The following is a 12,749-nucleotide window of genomic DNA, read 5'->3' on the forward strand; positions in this document are numbered from 1 at the left end:
ACATATATTAAGCATACCACCCAAAACAGGGATGTTACTGCTGGTTACTTAATAACAGTTAAGATCTGCTCTGATCGGTGCTGCAGATAATACCTTTTTCCTCCCTCCTTTATTTGACGAATGAGGGCGGGTCTTAATATATCCCCGTCCTTGGATGGAAAGGTTGTTTGGGAGGGGTCACGTCTCCTGTCTTTTAGCAAGCGCACCCTCCTTTAACTTGTAAACAATTAGTGAATCGTGTTTATTTGCCAATGATCCAATCGGTATTCATTAGTGATACTTTATTAGTAAATTCATTGCTAGCAAATTCACTACTGGTAAACTCTTATTTAGCGATAAAGTATACACATGAATATACACAAGGTGTGAAGCATATGTGTAATATAAGTGAATGTCATTAAGGCATGCAACATACATGTGAAGCGCATGTAGTACATAAAGTATGGAGTATACACTTAAGACAATACATAAACATAAAGTATCACATAGGGCATAGAGAATATGCATGAATATACTCATGGTCTAAGTCATACACATGAAAATACTTATGTCATAATCATACATATGAATACACATAAGGTATGAAACACTAATATGAATACGCATAAATCACATAGGACATGAAGCATACATACAAATATATGAGCATTCATTCAAGGCATAGAAATATTTTTAAAGCATATGAAACAACGCACATTGGATAGTTGCAAGTCATGAATCATGGATGTAAGGCATGAAGTCCACGTGTCAAGCATAAGGCAATGAATACATCAAGCACGTAAAGCATGAAACAGTACACTCTATTACACCAAGCAGACATTAAACATACATGAGGAATGTCCTCATGGAGTAAACAAGTGTGAGGCAAACACAAGTGCACATATGAAGGGTATACTTGGAGTAAGCATGTAGTCAAAGCACATTGGATTGATCCACATTTACAAGTCAATTCATATCTTTGGAACTATTCTAGATCAACCAAAAGTAGAACCACAATGATTTACTTCCCATAGATGCATGAGACTTGTCTTCCCTATTCCGCTAATCTTTACAAGATGGAGGATTTATTGTGCCAAGGGTGCATGACACAGTCTACATGCGGCTCCCTCAAGGTTTGCTACCCGTATTGGGACATTTTTGCCATGTGACCGGTTTACTCGGCCTTTCCCCTACACACTCCCTATCTTTGCACGTATTGGAGAAAGGCAAAGAATCCCATCACTACAATATTATTCAAATTACATTGTCAATTGTTTACTTAGGGCAAGAAACTTTCAAATGAATACACATGTAGTATGAAGTACACATGTAAAGCACATAAATATGGGCAAGGCATTAAGCACATTCATAAGCATTCACACCACTAGCCTTTAAAGCAGGAAGCATGTACATAAGTACATAGAATATGAAGCATATGAAAACCTGTATGAATATACGCATGGCATGAGCTAGGTAAGGAACATACACGAAGAATGAATTTAGTTTCAACAAATATTCGCAAGGTAGGAAGCATATACTTGTAAGGAATGAAATATTCATCTGGAAAGTACACACATATTAAAGAACAATGTTGTAGTTTTGTCCCACAGGATGGCAGGATTATGCTCTGATACCACTGTAATGTCCCTACTAGTTAGGGACCATTGTCTTGCAAAACAGATTGTTAGAAATACAACAAATATACATATATAACTAATCTAACTTGCAATTTAAAATACTTAATTAACACTAATCACAATTCTTATCTAAAAAGGATACGAATGCCATACGAAGATATGTCCTTAGGCGGCTGTGAAACTCGCCTTCTTGGAACCCATTTTGGTTCCAAGCCATCCAGGAAATCGAAGGTGAATTCGATTCCTGTCTTGGATGTAATTTCTTACATCCAAGCCATCCAGGAAATCGAAGGTTAACTCGATTCCTGTCTTGGATGTAACCTCTTACACCCAAGCCATCGAGGAAATCGAAGGTTAATTCGATTCCTGTCTTGGATGTAACCTCTTACACCCAAGCCATCGAGGAAATCGAAGGTTAATTCGATTCCTGTCTTGGGTGTAATTTCTTACACCCAAGCCATCCAAGGAAGACCATATGTCAATTCCTTGCCTTGGATGATGTATCCCATCATCCAAGTCCTCAGAGGGGACCGGCCAGATCTATCTCTTCTTGGATGAACTTAGTCAACCAAGCCATATATATGCATATAGATATTCAGTATATATATTGCCTTAGGGATTATCATAATCCCTCCCTTAGACTAAGGGAGTTTCCTCCCTATAGCCTCCAACATGTAATCACATTTATAATACATTTTTGCATTTTATTGCTATTTTTCATTCCATAATCCATATTTACATATTCCTAATTTAACATGTATTCCCTAACATATATTCAGAAAATATCCATTAGCCCAAAATTCACATTTATTTATTAACGTATATTCCTAACTATTCATTGATATGTATTCATTAACATCTAAAAACCATTCATTAACATATGTATTAAAAATGTTCATTACTTATATTCATCAACATATGTATTAAAATATTCATTAATATATGTATTAAAATATTCATTAATATATATATTAAAAATATTCATTATTAATATTCGTTAAAATATATATTAACTATATTCATTTAAATTAATTATATATATATATATATATATATATATATATTTCCTATAATATAAATGACTAGTACTGCCATTTACCAAAGCATTGATCCTTTATTCAACCTGATGTTTGTGATGGCAGACAAATCTGACATGCATCAGATCTGGTCTGCCACATTATGTGAATTCCTTTATATTAGTATTACTATTATGCACATTGTTATAGACTTATGCTAATATTATTATTATTAAATTCTGCCTACAACATTATCGGGCTACATATACTAAGCATACCACCCAGAACAGGGATGTTACTGCTGGTTACTTAATAACAGTTCTGATCTGCTCTGATTGGTGCTGCAGATAATACCTTTTTCCTCCCTCCTTTATTTGACGAATGAGGGCAGGTCTTAATATATCCCCATCCTTGGATGGAACGGTTGTTTGGGAGGGGTCACGTCTCCTGTCTTTTAGCAAGCGCACCCTCCTTTAACTTGTAAACAATTAGTGAATCGTGTTTATTTGCCGATTGGACTTTTAGCAAGCGCACCCTCCTTTAACTTGTAAACAATTAGTGAATCGTGTTTATTTGCCAATGATCCAATCGGTATTCATTAGTGACACTTTATTAGTAAATTCATTGCTAGCAAATTCACTACCGGTAAACTCTTATTTAGCGATTCTTTAATTACTTATCGCTGCCTCTCTATTTTGTATGTGGATATATGCATGTGCTCATATCCATATATATGTGTTTATATATTTTTATATATGAACTTTAATTAATAAATATTGAGAATATTATTAATGATAAATTTAAATAAATATTAAATAATAACATTTAATAAATTTTCAAATAATTATTTGTCGATAATGAAAATTTATTTGTCGATAATTATTATATTAATAATAATAATTATTGCCTCATTTAGGATATATATATATATCAATCAAGGAGGGGAGGGGACATGACATTTCCTATCATCCTTTGAAGTATCTTTGAAACCAGTGACAAAATTCATCATGCCTGACCTCAACTTAGAATCTTAAATGATGAAGATAAGATGAAAAATCATGGGTTTTGAGACCAGGCTTCTTGTAATGAAACCTTGTGTGAAGGCATGGGACCATGGCTTCATGAATTGCCTTGCCTCATTCATGAATCAAGATCTTTAAAAGATTGCTTCCACTACATTTAAAACGATTACCATGAACCCTTGGGCAGCATCAGAATGCCTATTAGAACTAGGATTATATTTTTCGTTTACCCATGTCTTTAGCATTTTCAGTTTGGGCACGCTCCCATAGAATGGAAGGTGAGGATTTTTCTTTGCGAAATCATACTTTATGTACCATTTATTTCATGAGGATTGGATCCATTTTGAGACAGTATACATTTTATGGTTTGGTTTTGAAAGAGGTTCTGATCACTGTTTGTTGGGGACGAGGGTAAAGGAATTTAAACAGGTCTTCAGTTGAGACAGGTTTAAATATACCCTTTGATAGAAGGTGAAATTTGTATATTTATGGATATTAAAGCAACAACAAATTGTAGACCAATTTTATGACATGCAAATTTGTATACATTACTCTAGACAAAACTTATTGAGAGAAGTCCATGGAATGAGCTCAAGTAATAGTTAATGGGGCTTTCAGAGTGAAGCCGTACCACATCCAACTTTAAGTGCAAAATAGCTCCACAAACAAAGGTCAAAATGCATGTCCTGGGTGAGTTTGATGGAATAGATAACCCCTTGGCTGTGCTATCCATGTTAAAGGTTTTCAACTAAGGGGAAAATTAACAAAAAAATGACATGAGACAACTAAAAGATAAAACCTGATGTTTCCAAAGCACAAAAAATGAAAAATTAAGGTAGGCGCATCTCAGACAAAAAACATTTAAATAAATTATTTATGGATTTTAGTTACAGTTAATCATCTTTTGTATATTCTAGAAGCACATGTGGAGATCTGTAAATATTTACCAAGGTTCCAAACAACAATTCTTCAAGTTTCAATTCACCTTCTGCCCGTGCAGCATAAATGTCTTCGCAAATTGCTGTCAACCTGCAGATATAAGAAGTCGAATTATTATTTTGAAAAAGTAAATAATGGAACTAAGTTGCTCGAAACTATATTATCAGTTGATCATGATGTGATAGCATTTTCTTGACTCACACAAACCAACAGTTCAAAATACCATGTGATATACATGAGTCAAATTTGTCAGAAAGATGGGGCGAATTAACTATTAAACAGGTCTAGAAACTTGAAAAAATAAAGTATTTTGCCATCTTTGCATCGACCTAGAAAAATATAAACGTTTCTAACCAAGCTGTTCCAAAGGCATTGCATGATAGCTGCTTATATCGGTTTGCAGGCCATGATAAACTTTATAGTTCATACCCATGTAACACACAGAACCAAAAGATTACAAGCTTTAGAATAGAGGACCAAACCTACCTTATTTCAGCAAACATAACCATTAGTTTGCTTTATTATCCAATTTATATGACATTATACAATCAGTTTTCATGCATATTTAAATAGTAAAAATATTCTTTATCAATTATCAATGATATATACAGTCTCAGAGATGTTGCACTCATACAATTTCTAGAAAATTCTAGTGCTAACTGAACTGGGATATTCAATTGAGAGTACTATGTATATGCATAAAACAAGGTAGAATACTGTGCCATGATCTCTGAACACCAGACTAGGTGATCACAGTTCAAGCCAACCTTCCATAAGGAGTTGCACTCATACAATTTCTAGAAAATTATAGTGCTAACTAAACTGGGATATTCAATTGAGAGTACTATGTATATTCATAAAACAAGGTAGAATACTGTGCCATGATCTCTGAACATCAGACTAGGTGATCACAGTTCAAGCCAACCTTCCATAAGGAAGATAAATATATTGTTCTTAAAAGATTGACTTAAAATATTATAGAGAAGAGGTAAGATGTGACAAATATTTGGTATAATATTAGCTAAGCCTATTGCTCAAATGAACACAATAAGAATAGTAAGACATTTTTTAATATTTTAAGTCATAAAGCTGTAGATCGATGGCCTGTCTGTTCATTAATTATATCTGCCTGTCAAAGTCTACCATATAGAGATTCCAGAGTATACTGCTCAGTCAAGTTAAACAAGTTTGGGCAGATGGAATATTTCGTCTACCTTTTAGACTCCTGGTCTACATATAATTTTCATGCCTTAACCTGCTCATTTAAAATTTCATCACTCCCTCTGAATAGGACAAATTCCTATTTTTATGGTAAGTTGTTTCAATTCCAGTTGTACAAGCTAATATTACAGTGGAGAAAAGCATGTATGTACAAATGCACCTGTAGTGTATTGCCCTGGAAGTGGTTTTCTGCAAACAGTTGTATCTCAAGTTCCAAGCATTTCCTTTCAATTTTAAATTTTTAGCGCAAAACAAAACAAGTATGCATGAAATTTACGTTTAGACATGATTATTAGTCACTTGAATAAGTAAGCTACTAACACGTCTCTTCGCATTTCACCTCTAGCATTATGATCCTGACAAGTACTGTGGATGAAGTGTAAAATTGGTGCCACATCACAGTTTGGTCAATGCAGTTAAGAGGATGCAATGCTGGTGTTGCTATATTTTCTTCTCTTTGTCTCAGGGGTTATAGCTACTTCCCCCTCTTAATTTCAAGTTCAAAAATAGTTGGGGTTGATGATGCCTATGTTAACTCAATCCTTTATAGCCTGCTATGTTGCCTCTTTGTTAGTTTGGCAAAACTTTGGAGAGTGTTTGGTCCAGTTGAATCTTTCCCAGAAGAAAATCAGTTATTTTGTAATATGCTCAAAACAAAGAAATTTAGAAATCATTTTGTTATTTTGTCATATGCCTCTCTCTCTCTCTCTCTCAACTGGAGCCATTGAAAAATACATTGAAGAGATGCTTGGTAAATAAGCCTAAGCATTCAACAGCACTTCCTGCATTCTAACAAAAACTTTACAACCACCTCAACCTACGTTCAACCATGTGCCATCTTTAGCACATGCAAAACTATGCCTCTACAGTGCTAAGAATATCAAACCATTGTAGGCATTATTACAAATCACAAATAAATACAAGTTTAACTCTTCACAATTTGATTTTACCAAGCGGTTTAGTTTCTATATTAGAAGTTTTCCTTGTTATATATATGAATAAAGACATCTCTATTATCAACCAATAACTAAATGCGACAGTGATGAACTTCAATATGCTTTGTTTGGCATGATACATTAGGTTCTTCATCACTTAAGTACTCTCGTTGTCATTCAAAAGTGGAGCTGATGCTTATTGGACAAGTCAAATATTGATCAATATTGTCTGCAACCACATAGTTTGATCACCTACACTAACTACTGATCCATAATGCATGATCACCCTAGACATTACCACAAGAATGCCAGTCAAATGTGGAAAAACAAACAATTGCAAACACAATTACCACTAGAGAAACCCTCTCATGAGAATAAAACTCTAGGAAGAGAGCTTTTGCTCCTCATGCCACTAATCAACAATGTACAATGATTTTACATAGCCTCAATGAAACTGACTTTACTAAAATTTACATTGACTTGAAGGTACCACAACTTGCAACAAGTAACCCCAATACTAGCAGCTATCCCAAGCTTCGACACAGCCAATAAGGCATGCATTCCCCATATGCATGAAAGTCTTATAGCTGCATTGGCACTCCAGTGGTTTATCACACACCTAAAAAACATATAACTGCCCCACTCAGAAATGTTGTGAAACGATCAATGATCTTCAATGTTGTCCCAAACAACCATTTAAACACATAGTACTTGTGGCTTCTTCTCATTTCTCTACTCACAGTGATCTTTGATGCCACTTGCAACCCCAACCAACGTAACACTTTACCTCTGATCACAAGAATCACATTCTCTAAATACCTCCCTTTACTCATTTCCCTTTCAAGGAAACTCATGTTGCTAGTGAAGAAACACACACTTATACTGAGAGGGGGGTGAATCAGTGTAAGACCAACTTTTCGCTTATTTAATGCTTTAGCAGCTATAATGAAAAAATTAAAAGCATCCACACAAAAAGAGACAAGATTTTATGTGGAAACCATTTCGGGAGAAAACTACAGTGAATAGCTGCTTGGATCTACCGTCGAAATCCAGCCTCAGCAAAATGAAATCTTCTTTTCAATAATTTGTAGGCACCACACACAAGAGACACCAATCCAGCAAGAGACACCAATCTCTTTCAATAAGAGGCACCAACCTTCAAATTACAAAACGAATATATGCGAACTTCTTGATCTAATATTAATATATCTTCACAAATCTGCTCATAGCCTTGTCCAAGTCTTCACAAAATTTCTTTCACAAATCTTGCATAAGTTGGCTCCAATGTCATCCATAAAAATGAGGTCAAATAGAACTCATAAATCTGCTCAAAAACCTTTTACAAATCTGCTCGAATATCCTCTTATTTCTGCTCTTCATACAAAAAAATATTCTTAAATTGCTTAATAAAAATAACCCTCAAGGGTCTTGTTGATGTGGCTAAAGTCACATTACTACAACTCTCTCCGGTCAACGCATAATAGAATGTTTTGCTGAGTATTCTATCCTCTCTTGTATAAGGAATCCCTAATGCTGTTCTAATTGACCAATGAGGACAACCTCAAGGTTCCAAATGTCAGTTCATGGCTGCGAGATAACTCAGCAGTTTGATGTGTTTTGCTGGTAACACAAGGGGACTTACGTTTGCAACAAGCTGGTCTGCATCCAAGGATGCTGATTCTCAAGCTGGGAAATAAAATCAAAAGGCAAAGGTTTAGGAAACCTAAGTGCAATGATAGGAATGACTAGTGTTGCGGGTAGACAAATTTCAATAAACTAGTTCTTGTTTCGCCAAAGATATCCTCACAACTCGGCAAGAACGGTGCAAGCTCCAAAGGATAAATGGATTTTCAGACTATGGGGATTCATCCAGGCACCCAAGTCTGGCACAGCCTAAAACAAACACCTCCAGTTGAACTAAGCAAAGTTTTGGGTTTAGACTAACCATGCGCGGTGACCTACAATCAGTAGGTCCCCAATGGTATGAACTTGAAATGTATCAAATACCCTCACACTTCGCTATTAAAACCATTGAACTCTAACTAACCAATTGAAGGGAAACCATGCAAGTAGAAGAAAACAAAGACAACAAACACCATGTTTCAATGTTCATATATTTACTTCAGCCGCCATTACAACAATTTCTGCAGTAGTTCTATGCTACTCCTAATTTGAAAAAACTGCATCTAACTCCTAAAACACTAACTAGCAAATTCTAACTATTGAAATCTAACCTTCTACAAAAACTCTAACCCTTTACAATGAGAGGCATCCTGCCTTTTATAGATTTTACAAACTGAACCAAAGGCCAGGATTGATTGCATCCAACAGTCCTGATCTGCCTTTTAGAACTTGGCAGCTTTAACCCATGCCTATTTAATCCTTAGTTATCCTCCCAACCACTTTCTCAACTACCTGCAATTGTTTGGCATCAATTCGGTCAATTTGGTAGTTGGAAATAACTGACCTGTGTCCCTTTGCTTAGATTCATTAGACGGGGCCCACAGGCATTCTTTTACATTAAACAATTCAGTTTTGCAAACTGACTTTCTGGAATTAATTCCAACTGTGTAATTCTGAGTTTGATCATTTTGAGTGTTCTTTTATCGTCAATCTTGAGGGTGGACTTCAACTTGTCGTTCGGTGGTGGCGCATTTCTCCGTGCTTCAATTTACGCTCAACGATGCATTCTGCTTTCTGGCTGATTTAACCTTTTTGTGCAATTTTGGTTAGACGCATTTTCACGTAATTACAAAGTTTGCCCTTTGTGAAATTCGGCCATTTTATGGAAAATTTGCAAACTTTGTTCTTTTAATTTTCAAACGCCCAATTTAGCATTTGTTAAAATTCGGCCATTTTCATTAAAATATGCGATTTTCATCATTATGTTTAAAGCCCTTTTCACTAAGTTTTAAAGAACTTGGGCCATTTGTCTAAAATGAGTGTTTGTCCCCTTAGCTTTTAAACACCTAGTTCATTTGGCTATAGAATTCGGTCATTTAGACTTAGTTGAGAGATTTTGTTTAATTTCTTTGCTCTTCAATGGAACTCGAGGTTTTCACTAAAATGGCAAACTTTATTTTTGCAAAATTTAAACCTTTAAAACACTCGCCTTAGCCAAAAATTCGGGCACTTTACAGGAAATGAGCGATTTTCCTTTTCATTGTTTTCTTGTAAAAGGATGGAAATCGCTGAAACTTTTTTAACGCATCCATTTGCCTTATGAAATTCGCGACTTTGAACAAAATGTGTGATTTGCATTTAAAAATCGGCCCTTTCATAAAATTCGTCATGGCCTTTTATCAGGGCTTTTCTCGTGTTTGAGAGGCGATTTAAAAAAAATCGCATGCTTTATTCTCGACAGATTGAAGGTGTGATGAAAACAATTTTCATTTTTGATGCCCAAGCTATACTTCTTTTCGATTTCCCTCAGCGATTTGAAAACATATTGCCAAACTCGTTGAACCTCAATCCTAGGTCGGCATTTGCAACGAAAATGCGCGATTTATTATTCACATTTGGCCAATTTTGGCAAACTGTGCGACTTAGACGTCCTTTTGGGCATCTCTCTCTCTTTTTGCGATTTTAACTTCTGAAGCTTTTCGGCCAATGAGGACGCTTTGTGCGATTTGGAACGTTTGTCATTTTCGGCTCATTGAGCTTAAAATGCGAATTTAGGCTCTTTGTTATTTTTCGGTCTCTTGAGGCTTAATGTGTGATTGGCTTCTTGTTCATTTTAGGCCTATTGAGAGATTAGATGCCCTCTTCCTCGAAAGCTCTGGATGCTTAAGCATAATGTGTGATTTTATTATTTCAACTTGGCTCGATGATTCCTCATGAAAGGCACGATTTGTTTGCCCTAGCCCTTAGACGCCTCTCGACAGGTGTGTTGATGTGTTTTTTAGGCACATGCAAACACAAAATAAAATACCCAAAAGCATCTTATCCTCTCTTGAACAAAGTTTCTCAAATGCTGAAAATTAGCTTAAGGATCACTTGAGACAACTCCTAGATCATTTGATGTTGCAATCTTGTGATGCTTTTGATCCTAAACTAGCTCATTATTAAAAATGGGGCAACAGGTGAAGGGTAGAGAGTCTATTCTAAGGTCTAGAATGTAAGAAGATGGATGAATGATTAGATGGAATCCTACAAAGCGAGGTCTTACCATCAAATTGAACAATTTGACACAAGCTTGGTGCAATCTTCTAAGGACGTTTCAAAGATGTTCAAATCATTACCATCAAACATTGCTCACCATTCAAGTTAACGCATAAACAATGGATGTATAATGACAATTTGAATTTAAGCTCATATCACTCCAGTTGACCACACAAGGCACACTTACAATCAACAAGAGGCTAGTGGTATGGACTAAACGGATTCCACACATACATTCAACAAATCCTTCCATTCAATCTAATCAACATGAAAGCAAAATGAGAAGTAGAACCATGAGGCTTGTTGAAATAACAAATTTCACAACTTCAATGAAAAGAGTATCTCATTTACAAGTCATAACAACAATTCTTCCTTCCCCTAATCTACTCTAATTTCTATTCTATCTTCTATTCTATTCCTCTTCACTAATTCCTCTGCTACTAACTATTCACTATTAACCTTTTCAAAATGAGGAGCTTGAGCTTTATATTGAGGGCTCATTACAATGAATGGCTTAGATCAATTTGAGATCAATGGCCGAGATTTTACAATGAAAACCCTAATTAGGGTTTGTTACAACAAACTCAGTTCTGGCCAATGAAATAATTACAACACTTTGGCATGACCAATAGATAATGAGGTGTAGGTACATCGGAGTTGGTGCATCCATGGATAAGTTTGGTTCATTGAATTTAAACATGCTGATGTGGAACTCCTCTGACTGGGTGAGTAGTGGTTGGGATGATGACTAGGATGCCACTTCAACTCACACTTGTGGACTTGATTTATCATTATGAATGAATATTGAGCAATATCTCTTGATACTCAACATTATCCAATTTCCTCAATGTAATGATGATGAGAAACAGACTTTGATTAACTCTTCTGAAACTATCTGCTTCTTTGATTATGTATATTGTGTGATGACCTTGATTGTTCCTCCCTTGTTCTTGATACATTTGATGAATGGTGCACCTGGTTGAATGTAACTCTTCAATGTACTGACTTCGATTCTTGGATTCCCGAAGGGAATTCAAGATTCTAAAACATTCTTTCATAATTTGAATTATGTTTCCTTCATGCTCTAGTGCCCTGAGGTAGTTGAGTGGATTCTTCCTTGCATTCTTTTGATCTCCTCATGTCGTCATGATGTGGTGGGAATCTTTGAATACTTTGAGATCTTCCCTTGATGTTCTTGTGTTTATTGATGAAGCTTCTTGAAGAGGTCTTCCTTGTATCTTGACCTTGATGTTGAAATTCTCTCCTTGAGATCCTTGTTCCGATCTTCCTTCAACCTGGTCTATTTGATCTCTGTCCTTACCTCCTGCAAAATAAACAAATGGGCATCAAACACACAAAATATATAATCTTTAAACACTCCTATTTTGACTTAATCTCTCATTCTGATTTTATGTGATTTTCTCTAAATCTGATCAAAAGAGGATTGATAATAATCAAGGAGCTCGTAGCTGAAGGAATTTCGCCTTGTGGAAGATAAATTTGCTGCTCTTTAGATGAATTTGGACTGCTCAATAGTGAAATTCACTTCCCTTTTGACAAATTCGCTCCTCTTTTGTTTAATTCTGATGCTCTATGATGAATTCGGCTCCCTAAAACATCAGACTGGCATCTTCAATGATTGAATTTTGACTTTATGCTGACTGAAATTCGCTGACCTGCTGGAGAAATTCGCTGTTGGAGAGAAATAATGATGTTGAAATGATTGTTTTGACCTTTCTTATATAGGCGTTTTAGGGTAAAGGACATGTCTTTTAGGTGCAAGGCCGACTTGATTTGGTAAAAACAAAATAAAAAACTACCCTTTTTTATGCTGGCCGA

The 12,749-nt window shown here is 35.6% G+C and overlaps 1 protein-coding gene across 2 annotated transcripts in view; it reads right to left on the bottom strand.

Annotated features, from left to right (window-relative positions):
* Window positions 1-4,500: 4,500 nt before the first annotated feature.
* The window catches only part of LOC131028861 (piezo-type mechanosensitive ion channel homolog), a 293,857-nt gene continuing 285,608 nt past the window's right edge, over window positions 4,501-12,749 (bottom strand). For both annotated transcript variants that reach the window (XM_057959226.2, XM_057959227.2), the window contains one exon: window positions 4,501-4,683. In XM_057959226.2, the coding sequence (XP_057815209.2) occupies window positions 4,548-4,683 (136 nt within the window). In that variant the 3' untranslated portion in view covers window positions 4,501-4,547. The remainder of the gene's footprint in view (window positions 4,684-12,749) is intronic.

This window comes from Cryptomeria japonica, chromosome 8, assembly GCF_030272615.1.
Source record: "Cryptomeria japonica chromosome 8, Sugi_1.0, whole genome shotgun sequence".
Lineage (NCBI taxonomy): Eukaryota > Viridiplantae > Streptophyta > Pinopsida > Cupressales > Cupressaceae > Cryptomeria > Cryptomeria japonica.